The sequence below is a fragment of the Lissotriton vulgaris genome, chromosome 7, assembly GCF_964263255.1.
Source record: "Lissotriton vulgaris chromosome 7, aLisVul1.2, whole genome shotgun sequence".
Classification (NCBI taxonomy): Eukaryota; Metazoa; Chordata; class Amphibia; order Caudata; family Salamandridae; genus Lissotriton; species Lissotriton vulgaris.
The window spans coordinates 1,615,585,521-1,615,603,830 of NC_141695.1; the positions used below are offsets into that span (position 1 = coordinate 1,615,585,521).

At 47.3% G+C, this 18,310-nt stretch overlaps 1 protein-coding gene across 1 annotated transcript in view; it reads right to left on the minus strand.

Annotated features, from left to right (window-relative positions):
- The window catches only part of CDH22 (cadherin 22), a 1,063,019-nt gene extending 1,052,016 nt beyond the window's left edge, over positions 1 to 11,003 (minus strand). The window contains exon 1 of the mRNA XM_086932547.1: positions 9,174 to 11,003. Coding sequence (XP_086788673.1) covers positions 9,174 to 9,467 — 294 coding nt within the window. The 5' untranslated portion in view covers positions 9,468 to 11,003. The remainder of the gene's footprint in view (positions 1 to 9,173) is intronic.
- Between the last annotated feature and the right edge of the window lie 7,307 nt (positions 11,004 to 18,310).

Genomic DNA, 18,310 nt, shown 5'->3' on the forward strand with positions numbered 1-18,310 from the left:
ATCCTTTACCACGCAACTTTTACAACGCACTACCATTACGACGCAACTTTTACAATGCAAGTCATTACAACGAATTGCGCTAGAGGGCGCTCTAGGATAGGGAATAGTTTAATTACTATCCAACACCTTCCCTACTATCCACGGTGACTGGAGTTGGAATAGTAAATTAAGCTATTCACTATCCAGCGCCCCCCAACACAAGTCGTTGTAACGACTTGCGTTGTAAAAGTTGCATCGTAATGGCATGCGTTGTAAAAGCATGCGTTGAAACGTCATACAACCTAATGTGCCCCATAATCCAGCATGGGAATAAATGGACAAAGCAGAATGGGAACCTTTGATCTCACAGGACTGTAAGGTTATTAAGATACTGACACTTCCAGAAGCGTCTGGCCATTGGGAAAGAGAGTCCACAAGCCGCAAGTTAAGTCAGAGTGGCATCTGACCTCCAATGCCCCCTCTTTCAGAGGCAATATTCACCAGTTTTCTCTACCCTTCAGCATGCCATTCCAAACACACTGTAGGATCTATCAGAAATCACTAACAAAAAAAGCAGATGCTCTGGAGCAAAAAGTTTAAAGGCTTTAAACACTGAACTATTTTTTAACTGCAAACATTTTCATTAATTCCTGTTTTTATTTTTTATGTTTTCTTGAGGTAGATTAAACATGCCTTTGGAATTATGGGTGGGGAATCCTCTGCTGACCCTACACTTGGGGTAAAATGGCAGCCAGAGAGTTTTAAAGTAATTTCAAATTCAGGTGCCCACATTTTATTTAATGGTGAAACTCAAAGTTCATTCAAACATGTTTTGCGTTATTTACAAAAGAAAACTTGCTCCTAAGAAAACATATGCCCACTATGTAGGTTTCATTTATCCAATAGTAAAATGTATTTAATTCACACACTTTGAACACTTTGAAACCATGAATGGGAACTGGGTGAGTAAAAAAGGATATAAATGTGTAAAATAAGCGCACTTGAATTGTGAATATATTGACATAGACATTTATAAAATGAATCTCTCCACAGAATTGTAAATTCAAAACTATGACAATGCTAATCCCAGACCATTCTTTGGGAAACTAAATGGCCCACAACAGATTATTAATATGAAAGTTTAACAACATTCACACCAGGCTGTTAATGAGGAATTTAAATAATACCACCACGAAACCCCATTAATGCCACAAACAAAGACCATGGGAAATATATGGAAAGGGGCGACCATTCGGTCCCCCCGAACGTATGGTTGAGTACCACGATCCCCCCGGGAAGCCATTTTTGGGCGGGAGGCGAGCCTCGGCTGGTATGCCCAAAGCGGCGTAGCCGGGGCGCGTTTTTTCCCGCCCTAGAGTGGGCTGGCCTAGACACTGACGCGGCCGGCCACGCCCTTAGGGGCAGGCAGGGGCGGGTTTACGCCCGCCCTGAAGACGGATAAAAGGAGCAACAAGCCAAGAACGCATCCTCTTGTTCCTGTGCTCTGAAGCTGCACCCCCTCGCTGCACGTGAGCTCGAGACGGAACGAAGAGCCAATTTTGAGTGTGGTAATCTTTCTTGTTTGTCTTACAGATACTCTGTTGGAGAATGCCTAAGAAAGTCGGGAAGCGAATGACTACCGACCAGATGCTGCGTGTTCTTATGAAGGAGGTGACCGACCTAAAGAAGCGGATGGCGGAAAAAGATGGCGAAGAGGGGCTGAAACGTCCGTTGGCTGGAGCCGCTCCGGGAGGAAAAGGCAAGAGGCCCAGAAGGGGAGCAGCTGGAGGGGACATCCCGGTTCCCTGTGCCCCTCTCCAAGAGCCAACTCCGGTGCCGGCGGAGGGGAATCCGATTCCCGTGGTGGTCACCCCCGTGTCCGGGGAGGATATGCCGCCCGAGCTGGCAGCACAATTAGCAGCGTGGTTGGGTAAAAATAACGAGGGCGCCACGGCTGATGACGCACGGGTTTTAATGAGGCAACTGCATGAAACAAGGGAGGCGGCGAAGGCAGCATCGCCAGTTATCACGCCGGCCGCGGCAGGAGGAAAGCCACCTGGGATAGGCTCAGCCGCAGATACAGCTTCCGGTTCAGGTAAGCGGCCATTGCCGATTGCGAGGGATGAGTCTGCCCCGTCACGAAGGGAAAAGTTGGGTCAACATGTCCCTCTAGCTATTAAGGAGAAGATATGGGCAGATGAGTATGTAAACATCTTCTCGTTGCTTACCGATCATTATGAGATGGAATATGTTAAGAGCCAAAAGGAGCTCATGCATCCGGGTGTTTGGCGCGCAAAGATGGCCGCCTTCAAGGTAAATGAAAACATTGGCAATTGGGGCAAGGCGTGGGGGATTTTTACGTCCATTCTGGGCGAACGTAGGCCCGAATTGCTGTCTGAATTGCCGATTTATCAGTCACGGATCATGGGGTATTCTGTGTCACATGGGGGCAATCAGTGGTTCTGTTACGATAATATTTTCAGAAAAGCGAAAGAACATGATAAAAACTTAACTTGGGATTGTTACGATTCTGTGTCATGGTCGAAAATGGCGGATACTGGTATGTTGAATTTGCCATTGGTAGGGAGTAGTGTGGGGGAGTCCTCCCGCCAATATGCTGGGACCCCCTTTCGATCAAGCGCGAATAACGAAGTCCACTCCAGGCCGAACGGCACCACAGGTAAAAAGGGGAGTTGTTGGAATTTTAACAGAGGCAAATGTACGAGGCCCCAGGGGTCATGCAAATTTAGACACGAATGTAGTGGGTGTGGGCAAGCGTCCCATCCTGAGTCCATGTGCAGAGCCAAAATGGGTGATAACGGGGGTAGAGGAGGCGCCAAACAGATCTGAAATAGTCCGAGGGGCGCCTTTACCTACTCCGATTGATACCATGGCAATGATTCCTTGGCTCAGCGAATACCCGGATCACGCTTCCGCTGGGGTGTTGCGAAACGGGTTTTCGTATGGTTTCCGCATCCCAGTGGGGGAGTTTCAGGGTTTAGCGAAATGTAAAAACCAAATATCAGTCTTGCAACACACGACCGTGGTACAGGAGAAGATTGGGAAAGAGGTGGCTCGAGGTCGAGTCGCCGGTCCGTTTAACGTCCCACCGGTCGCTAACTTTGTTTGTTCCCCTCTAGGGGTGGTCCCCAAGAAGGACCCGGGTGAGTTTCGGCTGATACATAATTTGTCGGCCCCACGGGGTCTTTCCGTAAACGATGCGATAGACCCGGCAGTGTGTTCAGTACGGTATGCATCTTTCGATGAGGCCGTATCCATATTGAATCGCCTAGGGCCCGGTGCGCTGATGGCGAAATCTGATATCGAGTCAGCGTTCCGGTTGCTCCCGGTACATCCAGACGATCAGCGTCTTCTTGGTTTCATGTTTCAGGGACACTATTACATGGATAGATGTATGCCAATGGGGTGCTCTATATCTTGTGCCTATTTTGAGCAGTTCAGTTGTTTCCTGCAATGGGTCTTCACAAGGAAGACGGGGTTTCATCAGGTTATGCATTATCTCGATGATTTTTTGTTTCTAGGGGCAGCCGGGGATCCGGAATGTGGTCAGGCCTTGAATGAATTTTGTATCTTAATGAATCATTTTGGCGTGCCATTGGCCCCCGGTAAGACGGTGGGTCCTTCGACTTGCCTGGAGTTTCTGGGGATCGAGCTCGACTCGGATGAAGGTTGTTTTCGTTTACCAAGAGAAAAAGTGCTCAAGTTCAGGGCATCCTTGGAGACGTGTATTAGTCAGTCTAAGGTTAAGTTGCAGCAATTACAACAATTGGTGGGACAGCTGAACTTTGCCCTGAGAGTAATACCGATGGCCCGCCCCTTTTCTCGCTCGATCGCTCAGGCCATGGTCGGCCTGAAGGAGGGTCACCATCGCACGAGGCTCTCGGCCGAGGTTCGCCAGGAAATGCGCATTTGGTTGGCATTTCTGGCGGATTTCAATGGTCGAGTGGTCTGGAACAAACCGGCGGTGTCCTCGGAGGAGCTGGGCCTGTGGACAGATTCGGCAGGAAGCATTGGTTTTGGCGCCATATTTGGCACACAATGGTCAGCTCGAAAATGGCCGTCATGGTGGCATGAGGGTGGGCTGACGAGTAACATTGCTTTTCTTGAACTGTTCCCCATCCTGGTGGCACTAAAAACTTGGCCGGAGGGGTTTAGAGATCACTCTGTGGTATTCTGGTCGGATAACATGACCGTGGTTGAGTGTATCAATAGCCAGGCGGCACGATGCAAGTGGATCCTGAGGCTGCTCAAAGAAATTGTTGCAATTGAATGTCCTAGTTAAGGCGAGACATGTGCCGGGGGTGATGAACCAAGCGGCTGATGCGCTTTCTCGTTTCCGTATGCAGGCCTTCTGGGGTTTTCTGCCCACAGCGGACCCGGAGGCGGCACCCTTTCCCGAAGCTCTCTGGTCTCTCGGTGCCCCGAACTACGAAACTTCGTGGGAGAGAGTTTAGCACCCAGGACAAGGAAGGCATATGAAGGGGCGTTCCGTTCCTATTTGGCCTTTTTGGGGACTGCTGGTGGGGAGCTTTGGGGCCAGGAGGAGTGGGTAGTAAATTTCCTGCTGTCTTTACATCAGGCAGGCAAATCTGTGGCTACGGCCCAGAGGCATCGGGCAGCCATTTCCTTTGTGGCAAGGGCTTACGGGATCCAGGACCCGACAGCGTCTTTCGTTGTACAAAAAGCGCTACGTGGGTGGCAACGCCTTGAGGGTCGCAAAGTAGATGAAAGGCGCCCGATAGGTCTGGATAGGCTGGCCCTGTTATTATCTGTACCCCCTTCAACATGTTCATCCCAGTATGAATCAGTGTTATTCCGAGCCGCTTTTGCGCTGGCATTCCATGGGGCTATGCGGGTAAGCGAATTGGTGGCGAGGAACAAGAGGGATGTGACGGGGGGACTGTGCCGAGAGCACGTTCAGGTCAGGGGGGAGACAATGTCCATCTCGTTTGTCAAGTCCAAGACCGACCAGGGTGCGATGGGGGACTGCATAATCATACAAAGGATTCCCGGGTCCTCCATGTGCCCGGTAAGTTGCGTAGAGGAATATTTAGCGCAAAGGGTGGCATCATGGGGGGGGACCTTGTTGAGACACGCTGACACCACCCCACTGACGAGGTTTCAGTTTCAGCGGGTGCTTGCGATGTCAATTTCCGCTGCGGGCTTGAACCCCGGCGAGTTTGGGACCCATTCCTTTCGGATAGGGGCTGCTACAGAGGCTACAGCCAGGGGTCTGAATGTCGAACAAGTCAAACGTGTGGGGCGTTGGTCCTCGAACTGTTATAAAAGGTATGTGCGATTGCACATGTTGTGAAGCTGTAATGATGTACTCACGCTTCTTGTTTTTGTTTGGTTTTCAGTTGCGCAAGCCTATGAGGCGGGGCGGACTGTGCAGTCGACCCAACACCGGGTCAGCGGTCAGACATCACCGGCTGTGAAAAAGGAGGTGTGGGTCGTGGGCCACTCATACGTGAGGCGGGCCGCGGACGTATTCAAAGCAGGTGACATGATTCACGTGGCTGGGGAATACGGGTACAGTGTGTCCTTCTACGGAAAGGGCGGGCTCTGTATTGACCAGTTTCAATCATTTTTTGAGGGTTTGTTAGGGCGGACGAGGTCACCGCCGGCTATAGTCATAGTACATCTTGGGGGCAACGATTTGGTGTCCACTGGTAGACGACTACTTCTTGAGGCAATGCTTTCCACTGTAAGTTGGTTAGCGAGAAGAGTTCCAGGGTGCACAATCGCATGGTCCCATATGATCCCGCGAAAAGTGTGGCGGGGGGCTCTTTCAGTTTCTGCTCTGAATCATTCAGTAAGGAAGATTAATAATAAAGTGAGTCGATTGTTCCGTTCAAGTACACTGCATTCTATTTCGCATGGTTGTATGAAAGGGGACAGTATGTATTTGGGTGATGGTGTTCATTTGTCCCGGGTGGGGAACGAGTTACTCATAGGAGACCTGATAGCTTGGCTGGGGACTTTAAGACATGACCTTTAGGTAGGAGAGTGTGGGGGGTCCGGATAGCCGGTCAACTATCCGGCCTGTGGCGGTAAGGTCATGATCGGTGAGCACTAATTGGTAGATCCCTATGAGTGGGCGTCACCCATTACGGATGGGAGCGCTCGAGGGAGGTGGCCATTGGCCCCTCAACGGGTAGGCGGTCCCTTCTAAGGATGGGACGCCGAAAGGAAAGGAAAGGCGGTCAAGGCCCCTTCCTGGGTAGGAGGGGCTACAGCCCCCTCCTGGGGAATTTCCCGGGGCCAGGATATCTGCGACGGCAGATGTGGTAAGTTGTGTGGGGTTTGGGAGGGGGTCTACGCTACCTTCTAGATACCTCACACGAGTCCTCGGACGACCTTTAAGTGGCGCCGAGTTTATTGGGGCCCCCGTCAAGTCAAGGGAAATTGGTAGTTGCACTTGAGGTACACCTCTGTGCGGTCGCCCCTCACAAGTGAGGGGGATATTTCTGGTTTAGGGATCTTGACACCGGTTACGACCTTGCCGTTGGCCCTTAAACGTTAGGATGTACAATTTCAAAATTTCAAGTTAATGTTTTGTAGGATGTTAGTTCGGCTAGGAGAACCTTTGTATTAGAGAATATGTTAAGGTTAGCCAAACATCGCATTGTGGTAATGAAATTGTACATAATATGAAACTGTTATTTTAATGTTTTAATTTTGTTTCATATTTTTAATAAATACGGCCGGGAGGGTCACTCCCTCCCGTCTTCCAAAAGTTCAGAACTGTTTCCGGTTTCCCATCCTTGGGGAGTGTGTTGAGAGGGGGTGGCGGGTATCTCGGCCATATGGAAAGGGGCGACCATTCGGTCCCCCCGAACGTATGGTTGAGTACCACGATCCCCCCGGGAAGCCATTTTTGGGCGGGAGGCGAGCCTCGGCTGGTATGCCCAAAGCGGCGTAGCCGGGGCGCGTTTTTTCCCGCCCTAGAGTGGGCTGGCCTAGACACTGACGCGGCCGGCCACGCCCTTAGGGGCAGGCAGGGGCGGGTTTACGCCCGCCCTGAAGACGGATAAAAGGAGCAACAAGCCAAGAACGCATCCTCTTGTTCCTGTGCTCTGAAGCTGCACCCCCTCGCTGCACGTGAGCTCGAGACGGAACGAAGAGCCAATTTTGACCCACCCACCAGCCCCTGAGGACAGCCAGTTGTTTTGGATAAAGTTTTGATGTGGTAATTCTATTTCTTGCAGGTTGTGGTGATTGTCGTGTTATTTTGAGTATGCAATAAAGAATGGTCAGCTACAGTATGTTTTCAAATAAAGTAATTCTGCTCTAGTATTGATCAGTAATCATACATGTAATGGTTATGGTTGTTTTGTAATTGAGTGATTTTTAGTTAAATTGTCGTATTTATTTTTGGTCGGGCGGTAAGGTCATGATCGGTGAGCACTAATTGGTAGATCCCTATGAGTGGGCGTCACCCATTACGGATGGGAGCGCTCGAGGGAGGTGGCCATTGGCCCCTCAACGGGTAGGCGGTCCCTTCTAAGGATGGGACGCCGAAAGGAAAGGAAAGGCGGTCAAGGCCCCTTCCTGGGTAGGAGGGGCTACAGCCCCCTCCTGGGGAATTTCCCGGGGCCAGGATATCTGCGACGGCAGATGTGGTAAGTTGTGTGGGGTTTGGGAGGGGGTCTACGCTACCTTCTAGATACCTCACACGAGTCCTCGGACGACCTTTAAGTGGCGCCGAGTTTATTGGGGCCCCCGTCAAGTCAAGGGAAATTGGTAGTTGCACTTGAGGTACACCTCTGTGCGGTCGCCCCTCACAAGTGAGGGGGATATTTCTGGTTTAGGGATCTTGACACCGGTTACGACCTTGCCGTTGGCCCTTAAACGTTAGGATGTACAATTTCAAAATTTCAAGTTAATGTTTTGTAGGATGTTAGTTCGGCTAGGAGAACCTTTGTATTAGAGAATATGTTAAGGTTAGCCAAACATCGCATTGTGGTAATGAAATTGTACATAATATGAAACTGTTATTTTAATGTTTTAATTTTGTTTCATATTTTTAATAAATACGGCCGGGAGGGTCACTCCCTCCCGTCTTCCAAAAGTTCAGAACTGTTTCCGGTTTCCCATCCTTGGGGAGTGTGTTGAGAGGGGGTGGCGGGTATCTCGGCCATATAGAATATCCACTCTACCGCGGTTACTACAATACTTTAAATATGCTGTTCATGGTACATCCCTAACGACATGTAAACAAAACCCAATCCACACAATTGCTTTGAAAAGTTACAAAGACCCACACAATGCTGATAAAGGCAAACTTTTGACTTGATGCTATTTAGGCCGGGGAAAACGTAGACTGCTGGCATAATTTGCATAATTTCGGGAATTTCGCGTAACTTTTGTTACACAAAATTCGCCAAATTATGCCATTATGACACACCGTGTTAATTTGCTGGCGTTTGCTTCAAAATTATAGTGCAGGTGCAGTGGAACAGTGTATACACCCAGAACTGAAGCAGCTGTTGTTTGCTGCAAATGTTTTTTCTGCAAATTTTTTTTATCGTGAAATGTAAGGAAGAACGCATTTCACGACAAAATATTGCACTACATGATGAATTTTTCATTTCACATGATTATTCATACTTTGAGATAATTTTCACAATATGTCACTCAATTACACGAAAGCAAACTACGCTAATTTGGCACACCCTATGTTAAGCTGCATGTAATGCTATATGTTTTCTGAGCACAGTAAACTTTGAACGTCACCAAAGGGCACACCACATGAAATACATTATTGAAATTCAGACCACTCTGTTAATGTAAACATTTTACCAATATTCCCATAATGAACAAATACAAGTGGTGACAATGATCCATACCATATTACTAACTGAAAACCATGCCAGTGCCCACAGAACACCATTAATAGAAGATTTTATGAGAATTTCCAACGTACTAATAAATAATGCAAGATTCTGTGATACCCATTCAAACACTGATAACATCAGGTCAGTCTAATAACTGTTACCTGCACAACACTCCTTGGGAACACTTTTTCATACATACAATTTACAGCGATATGGAGAATTCTGGTTTATAAAAGCTACAAACATTTACATCAACTGGTGACTAAAGAATGGTGCAATCTGGGACATGAGAGTCCAACAGAGCAGAGGATGGAACAAAACAAAAGTGCTCACCTTTCCCACATAGAGTGGCTCCGTGCCAGTGTACTCTTCGACCACAAAAAACTGGTTCCACACCCAGCCCCGTTTTACGCGTCCGCCACCAGTAGATGCCATTCTAGACTCCAAGGATTGGTCCGTGTCCATAGAGAGTGTCCCAGAATGCTTCAGGGCGCAGACCAGCAGAAGCATGGTGAACACATAGCCCTGGAATGCCATCATTGCCAAGCACTGGAGTGATGCGCTTACGAGATGTTGCATAATGGACCCAGGCATCAAAGTGTGAGGGTCAATGTGGAATCCATTCATGTGCAAACGGTCAAACAGGATCAAACTTGACAAAAGAGTCGTCGTTCTGTCTAAATTGGTCTTGCCAGTTCCACAAAAAATGTCCCTCGTGTTTTCACTGTGCTCAGGGGAGGCCCATCTCTTTGATTCGCCCTTGATTCAGCAGTGAAACTCCAATTTAGTTGACGATGGAATGTAAGGACCTTGTTTGTCCATTACCCCAAAGACGAATATTGTGACCCGTTGTATCTCACTGTAGGTAGAAGGATTGCTCCCAAAGATCCATGGTGACCTAAGAGCTCATTCATGACAATGATCCAATCATCCAATCACGTTTCGAATAACTTCCAAGTCACCAAAAATACCACCAATCAGGGAAGAACATTTAACGCAAAGGTCGATGCCTGGAGAGTATATATCCATTCAAAGTAACTAAGGAAGCTGCTCAAACCAGTAATGTGATTTTATTAAAAACAGTATTACCATCAAGAGTTGTCTAGCGGAATCCTCGTTTATTATTTTCCGGTCAGAAGTTGGGATTCTCAGCTTGTCACGTTTGATGGTAAGTGAAGCAAAACTGTTCAGGGTCTATCTTGGAGGGATTAATATTACTTTGTAGATCCTTCCATATACCACTCATATCCTTTGGGTTGCAAAAAGTGACTGGACATAAGATCTAATTTCCCCATACCAACTAGCTCTGACCTCCACTGGCTCACAACCATTTTCCCTCTTTCTTCCAACCTTCTGCTTTATTTAACTTTCTCCAGTAAAAAAGGGTGAGGAGTCTAAAACTCCCTCTAGGCAGAGAAATTCCTCTTCTCGTATCCTGAATTTCTTCTCTGTCGTGACCACAACATCCCCATACGGAACACGGTGTCTTGTGATTACAGAGAACACCCTCCTCTTAGCTCAGGGATCCCGGGTGCCAAGCTCTCTTGAAGAGGGATGGCAGAAAGTACGTTGAGACACTTACGCTAGAGCCTGGACTTTTACCCAATGGAAATGAGGGTTCCTCTCATGAGGAATTCTATACGCGCATGTGTATGTGTGTGCCTTGCTTGCAGCCTATCACAAAGGTGCTTCTAAAGTCTTTCTGAGGCCTCATCTTCCAGGATTGTAAACATGGAACCCCTAGAAACCATTAACTTGAAATTCTTCATGTCCCAGCTATACCAGTAGGCCTAGAAAGAATTTGTAGGATCTATTCCTAAAGGAAAGTTCCTCCCCTTGACTCCCAAAGCATGCACACCTTCTCTTTTTGGGGTGTAATTTCAAGCAGGCTTCCCTTCCTAGTGACCTTTAAGTTCATGTGTGAAATGCCATTCCAGGTATTGGGGAAATTATTAAGGTCCAAGAACCATCTCAAACTTACTTGACAACTTAGGTACATTGAAAATGAGACCAACTAAAGGACCTGCTAAAGGTAGGGGACAATTTCATCAAAAATGTCGTGTTCAGATGCCATATCTATTTACAGTGAATTTATGAAGCATCGGTTGCTTCTCATAACAGCGCCATCAGCAAGACTCTGCTACTCCATTCGTTGTCAGGCACTCATCCGTTCCCAGCTAAGGAGGGAGGTCCTTGTCAATCACAGCTGCCAGTCATGTCTCGCCAAGGGCTCCATCACTTTGAAAGACAGGGGTCTGGGTCAGCATTCCAGGGAACCTGAAAGGAAGACAAGGGACGTTATTAACAGTGACAAAAGCTCAACCATATCAAATCTTCTTCCATCTTAGTAATATGCATGCGTGTAATAGGCGAAGCTTTTCTACTTTGCAATGTAATTGAAGAAATTGCCTTTGAATCGAACACCCCCTTCCAAACCACAATGAACCGCTCTACTTCCTGTGAGGGTTGGACAGAGATGGAGCGCTGGTAAGGGCAATGGAGGGAAATTGTGTCTGTAGAAAGTGGGTGACTGGGGTGTCTGTAAGAAGTGGGTGACATGCAAGGCTCGAGTCGGGTTACCTCGCGGGTGGACGGCGTCCTCCCACTTATTTTTCCGGGAGCTCGATAACTGAAGCAAATGGAGCCACACATTCACTCTTTGGCCTCTCTGGGGCGGGATCGGAGCTCATTCAGAACGCTGCTCACTCTCTGGCTTCTCTGATGCATTCGCATCTAAGGGGTGAACGAGGGGAAGCAATGAGTCTGATGGTGCAGGCCACCTTTTGTGACGTCACTTACTATCCTGACGCCAGCGTCCCTCCACTTCTTTTTTTAGGCCTTGTGCCCTGGTGACATGTGACTAGGCTCAGTCTATAGGTAGAAACTCCATAAGTGGTGAGACGGGGCAGCGTCAGGGTGCGGGATGGAAACAAGAGAAAGAGAGAGAAAGCAAGGAGAGAGAAGGAGAGAGAAAGAGTGAGAGAGAGAGAAAGCAAGGAGAGAGAAGAAGAGAGAGAGCGAGAGAGAAAAAACAGGAGTGGAGGAGGAGTCTTCCACAAAAGCAGAGTCAGAGCGTGCAATAAATGCAGAGATATGGACGGATATATATAGAGAGAGATAAACAGAAAGAGAAACAAGAAGGAAGAACGAGAAAAGGAGAGAGGAAAAGAGGACCAGCTGCGAGAGATAGGAAAGAAAAACAACCGGTGAGTGGAGAAGTGTGGCTCAATGGTTAGAGCGGCAGACCCTGATGCAGAGGTCTAGCCCGGGACCAGGGTTCAATTCCCCGCCTTGGCGGGTCTTGGGCTCAAAATTCCACGGACCTGATCATTCTCGCCTTGGTGCCTATTCCACTCATGGAGTCCCACTCTGCAACTCTGGGCAATAGCTTGCTTAATCTCCACAACGGCCCCCACAGCGCTAAGGATGCCTGGTCTCCACCTTGGGGGTCCCCAGGAGTGGACGCCTCACAGGGAAAGCCAGGATGGGTTTCACAGCGGTATTCGTACAAGCGCCTTGAGACCCTTGCGGGTGAGTAGTGCGCTATACAAGTATCAATTTACAATTTTTTACACCGTTACAAGGGTGAGAAGGACAACATTAGCAAGGAGGGTGGTAGTGAGACTGTGAGTAAAGCAGAGACAGGGAGGGCCACAATGTTTAGAGACGGTGAAAACGAGATTGCGAAAAAGGGAGATATAGAGAATGAGATAAGAACTCATGACAGAGAGAATAAGAGAAAAAGGACATAAAAGCTAGAAATAGAGAGGGCGTCCGAGACACTGCATACACAGAAGCTCTTGAGAGGGAAACAGAGACTGTAGCTGCAGAAGTGAATGGAAGAGACTGCACCAGTAGGGTAAAAGAGAGGGTGCAACGCAGGGCAGACACTTTGGATAGCAATACGGCTAGTGATCACTCCCTGCCTTGGAGGGCATTGGGAACTCGGCCAAAATAGGATTAAACATCATATTCCATGATGACGTCAGTTCATTGGAGCTAAAATTAACTTCCCTGTGTAGGCAGAGGTTAAATGTTCTCATTTTCTTAATGTATTTTAGTGGGAACTCCTATTACCTGCTGCTGCCACCTCTTCCTGCTGACTGAAAGATCTGAGTACATAGGGGTCAATGGTGTCTCCTCAAAAAGGGTCCCATCAAAAGATCATTTAACCTAATAATACTCCTTCCATCATGGCTGGAGCTAATTCGGGTTAAAAAAAAGCACTGGCAAAGACAACTGTTCTAACCCACGAAAGCTGTTGACTTTGGCAATGTTTTGTACTCATCTTGTACAGCACCGCTCCTGCTGTACAGCATGGCAAAAACTAATACAACAAACCTTGGCAAAGTCAACAGTTTTTGCCTATGCAAGATCTATTGGATATGTCAATTTTTTTTTACATAAGCTGCTGTGCAACATGGCTTAAAGGAAAAAAAGGGCTTTGATGGGCCCAGCAATGACTGCTTCATAGTGCTTTTTTTCCCCTTAAGAGGTATGGAGAGCAGAGGAAGGTGGGGGGTGCTGAACAAACCACAGACAGTGGTAAGAGGGATGGCCAGTGTGAACAATGAACAGCTGGAGGATGGCAGAGGAAAGCAACACGAGGGAGGGAGCAGCAACAAAAGGAGGAAAGGGGGAGTGAGGTAGAGGAACTGCAGACATTTGCACTTTCATAAAGTGCATGTAAAAAAGCAAAACATAGGGTGCCTGCAGCCAGTGGAAGGATACTGGTCGCAGACAGGAAGCTGTACTTGGTCCATGCTCCAAGGCATGGACACACACAAAGCACCAGGACAAAGCCTAGCCTAGCAGGAGGGTATGACCAATAAGAAGCATGGAAAGAAGAGTGATGTTGGAGCCAACCAATGGTAAAGGTTGGGCAGGCTCTAAGCCTGTTTCAAGCTATTTTTTTTAATAACAAGAGAAAGTGCGATGCAGGTAAAATCTAAAAAGACATGGCCAGCATTGATACATTTTTTTATTTTACTGCTTTTTAGTAGTCATGTGCTCCTCTGAGACAACATGGATAGAGATAGGATGGGAGAGAAAGACGGGTGGGGGAGAGCGTTGTCGAGAGTGGATGGGGGAGCACACATACAATGAAGAGTGGTTGAGAGGGTCTGGGGAGAGCAGGTGGACAATGGAGAGTGGGTGGGATGGAACACAGATGGAGGGGCTGTGGGCAAGAACACAGACAATGGCGTTGGCAGGAGGGGCATGGGCAAAGGGCAGTCAGCAGGATGGGCTGGGGCAAGCAGGACAACAGAGGTCAGAGCTGAAGGCAGGCAGACAGACAATGGTTGAAAATGTGGCAAGTATATGAACAACAGTGGGTAAGGCTTAGAGGCTGTGGCAAGTCACAGAAAACAAAAGAGAAGGTGAGTGTTAGAACCGGGTGAGGAACACATAGGGGGAAAAAGTAAACGAGGGAGTCAGGTTAAAACACATGCACGCTTGAAGAGTGCTTAAAAAATGAAGCAGTAAAGAAATGTGCATTGGAAGAATACAAGTAATTCAGATAATTTATTCAGGGAAGGGACAACCACAATAAGGGAAAGGAAGCCTCAGGAACCTGACAAATAAGAAACAAGCAAATGAGAGTGACAAGAAAGCCAACCAATGGTAATTAATGAGCGGCCTCAAGTCCAATGTAAGATAGAAAAAGATCTGACAGGAGACAGTGCATGCTTTTTCTTAGACAAGACCTTAAAGACTATGACAGCAGATCTGTCACTTGATGGCGGACTCTACTACACTTTTGTTTTTCCCTAAGACAGACCTCTTAACTAGGGAGTCTTTAGAAAAAACAATACTAATGCCAGCATTTTATTAAACACCCCTCTTTGAGGTATAGAAACTGCATTCAAACAACACAGATCACCAACTACACTGTACTGTATTCTGTTCAACCTAGTACAGACTCCAAATCCTCCCCTCTCTCAGCTCTTCCACAGGGGTACTGAGAGTGAGAAAAAGAGCTTCATGTATACCAGTTATTGAGTGGAATTGGGGACATTACTTTTGGCAGCCTGCCAGGATTTCTGTCGTCACCTCCTCCATTTTGAGCTCTTGAGACATGAATGGAGGGCATTCCGATTATGTGTGAGGGAGTTAATTAAAATGCACTTCGTGTGTTTTCGTTTCAGTGGGAAATGCATTTCTCTTTTCACTGCTTTGGTTGTTTAGACTTCGAGCTTTGACAGGTCGCCGCAGCCTATTCAAACCATGCTGGGAAGAAAAATGCCTCTCACTCCTGATTCGGGTAAGACGGGGATAGATGTGACCACACATACAAGTCTCCCTTTAAACTCCCAGCAGAGCTACCATTTTCTCTAATTTGATCCAACATAGAGTTCACATTTTCCATTCATTGGGTTTCTTTTACAATTGACACTAAAAAACACAAGTGTTGGACAAGTGGCCTGGCTTTGGTTGCTGACCTTTTGACTTTGCCAATGCTTATTTTGTTTGTCAGTGTGTTTTGCAAGAAGACAAGCATTGTTTGAGAACAAGCTAGTCTGAAAGCCAAAATGTAGCTGTTTTTTTCTGTAAAAGCACACAGTGCACCAGTAGTCTTTGACACCAAAGGGGACTAATTATAGTACGGATGTGCACATTATGTAGATCAGAAGGCTGTCACTCACAGTCAGATAAGCAAATGGCTGAAGTGGCCTGACCCTATGCCCCACACTGTATCCTGTGGCGGGCAGAAGAAAAACATGAATGACAGTACAGCTAACCAATGGATGAAGAGGGCTGATTGAAAGCCCCTGTAAATGAGACATCTAGCACTTGTTTTTTTGTGGTTTAAATATTTTTATTCACACGTAACATAGCATGAAAATACGTTTTTTATGCATCATTTACCACTTGTTTTTTTAAAAGAAGGACTTGGCTAATGCCAGACCTAAAAATAGGAGTCGGTGGGAAAGAGGTGAAAATAAAAAGAAACAGACAAAGCAGAAGAAGAAAGCCGTATGAGAAAAAAGATGTGAGTTTACGGTGAAGAGGAAAAAAGCAGCCGCCCCCAGATGCCATAGGATGCAGCCATGGGCCATGTAGCGCCACCTGCTGGACATCATTATTCCTGTCTCTGCTTTTGAACAAACCAGTGTCCTCTGGGAGGTGGTATACAGTCTCCTATTTTCTGCTCCCTCTGCCAGATTGTTCTGCCTGCACCTCACAAGAGAACAAAAGATGGGGTAGGTGAGGTGGAGGAAAAAATAACAAGGAAAGATACAGGGGTATCGGACACTCATTTTAATAATGGAAAAAAAGAGGGTGGAGGAAAAGGAATACTCCCATAGAAAAAAATGGGAGCCTGTCACAACATGGAGGCAGACTATGTCAACAAATCAAGGCTGAGGTCCAAACTACGAGTCTGGAGGTCTAAGGACTGCTAGATTCATGGTGGTACAGTGGCCGGGGGCCAGCCACTGCCGCACCAGTGGTCCAACCACCCTATTACAAGTTGGGTGGTCAGACCGCCCTGGGACTGCCGATGCCGCCGGGGAACCACCATTCTCTGGCAGTGGTGTGGCGGTCTTGAGGTCGCAATATGATGGGCGGGCCGCCGCGGTCCCAGCAAAGCATAATACGAGTATCCTCTCTGCCACAGTTTTCATGGCAGGTCCACCACCATGAATACTGAGGTGGAGAGGAAACAAAGGGGGGTTAGGCCCCATGGTGCATCACACCATGTGAATGAATGCAGGGGGGCACAACATTTTCTGAGGCACTGCCGTGGGACTGCCAAAAAACAACCCATCAGACATGAGGAAACTGGGCGGCCCTGACTCCGTCTTTGGCAGATACGAAGTGTGGCAGTGCTGCACTGCTGCACCAAAAGTCGTGATCGGGCCCTTAGTTTCAGCATCACAGTCCCCCCCTTGAAACAGCTGTTCTCAAAAACATGAAATGTTTCCGAGGAAAAGTGGCACATATACGAAAAGGTATGCATTTGGTGTGTGAAGGCTAAATTCTACATGATAGGCAGGGTTTAATTGTGCAACAGTCAAGCCCTGAGAGGAGTATCTTGTTCAAGAAATTTAGGGGCATATTATCAAGCCCCAGCAATAATCATTGCTGAGCGCGCTTTAAATTATCGCCAGCTATCACTGGAATATATCGCCAAGCTAGTGCTGTATTATCAACGCTTAGCGCTATGGCAATAAATATTCCAGCGATAGGGTTTTTTCCATGGAACATCGCTGGTTTCCAGCGATGTTCCATGGAAAACGGCAATAACTTGATGACAAGGCCCTTTGGCCTTAGCCCCACAATCCGCCCCCATGTTAGGTATGCCTTAGTCAGGAATTTAACAGAGGTTAAATTCCTGCGTTAAGACATAGTTAATGCGATTTGAAATATCGCTACCCCTCGATGATGATATGGCGAAGCTGGGTTAGCAATATTTTCCCATGGAGTTTTGTCAGGCACGCCTCCTTTGCATCTCATTAATGATGCGATGGGAGGCGCTCTGACACCGGGCGCTAAGGCAAGGAAACACGCGCTAGTGTGTCCTTGTTGACAATGCGATAATATTATCGTCGCTTTTCGCCCGAAAAGTATAGAGCCGGATAACGTGCTGCACTTGGACAGAAATATAGTGTAACTTAGCAATCTCCTCAGCAATACCTACAGAGTGAGTAAGGACTAAAAACAGACAAATGAAACGTGAAAAGACGAGACAGAAACCAATCACCTGTGTTTCAGAAGAGCCCATTCCCCTGACAACGACTTAACACAGAAAAACTCAGCACGCGTCTTGCAATGTTTCTCAAGACAAAACGATTAGATGATGAGAAGAGAGAAGGCAAAAGTTCAACTGCACCCAGGGGGAAACGTGAGTGCAGCGAGCTGACATCATTTATGGCAGGCACACACATCTAATATCCACCACACATAACCAGGAGTAATTACACACATAAACTCTGCGATGGACGTGTTATGTTTATGATCCTTATACATATTCGTATTATCGTCCTAAGACAGCACCACAGAAGAGCTCTAGCAGGCGTCTGTCTGGCAGATGGCAGTGTATACGATGTACCAGAAAATCGCATAAAAGTTTATTGATTGATTGACTGGGGCTGTGATGTGGGACCGAAGTGTCATAGATTGTGGTTGTTCACACAAATAATGCCAACTGGAGTGAAAAGGAGAAAATCTACACCCAACGTGTAAATCTATGCCCTCTGGGGCCGGCCAAACAGTCATGCACACTTTGCATGTTCTCCATGTACGCTGCATTAGAGCCTGCGTGGAGAACATGCCCAGACCCCCCTTCCCTGGCCGAGTGCCGAACCACGGTGCTCAGACCAATCACAACGCTGCATTAAGTACATTTATACTTCTTTATATGCACTTATCCTTCAATATTTGTATCCAAAATATTTTGGATGAAATATTAAGTTATCACAAAACTACTGCACTCAATATTCCAAACTGCAACAGGGTGCAATATA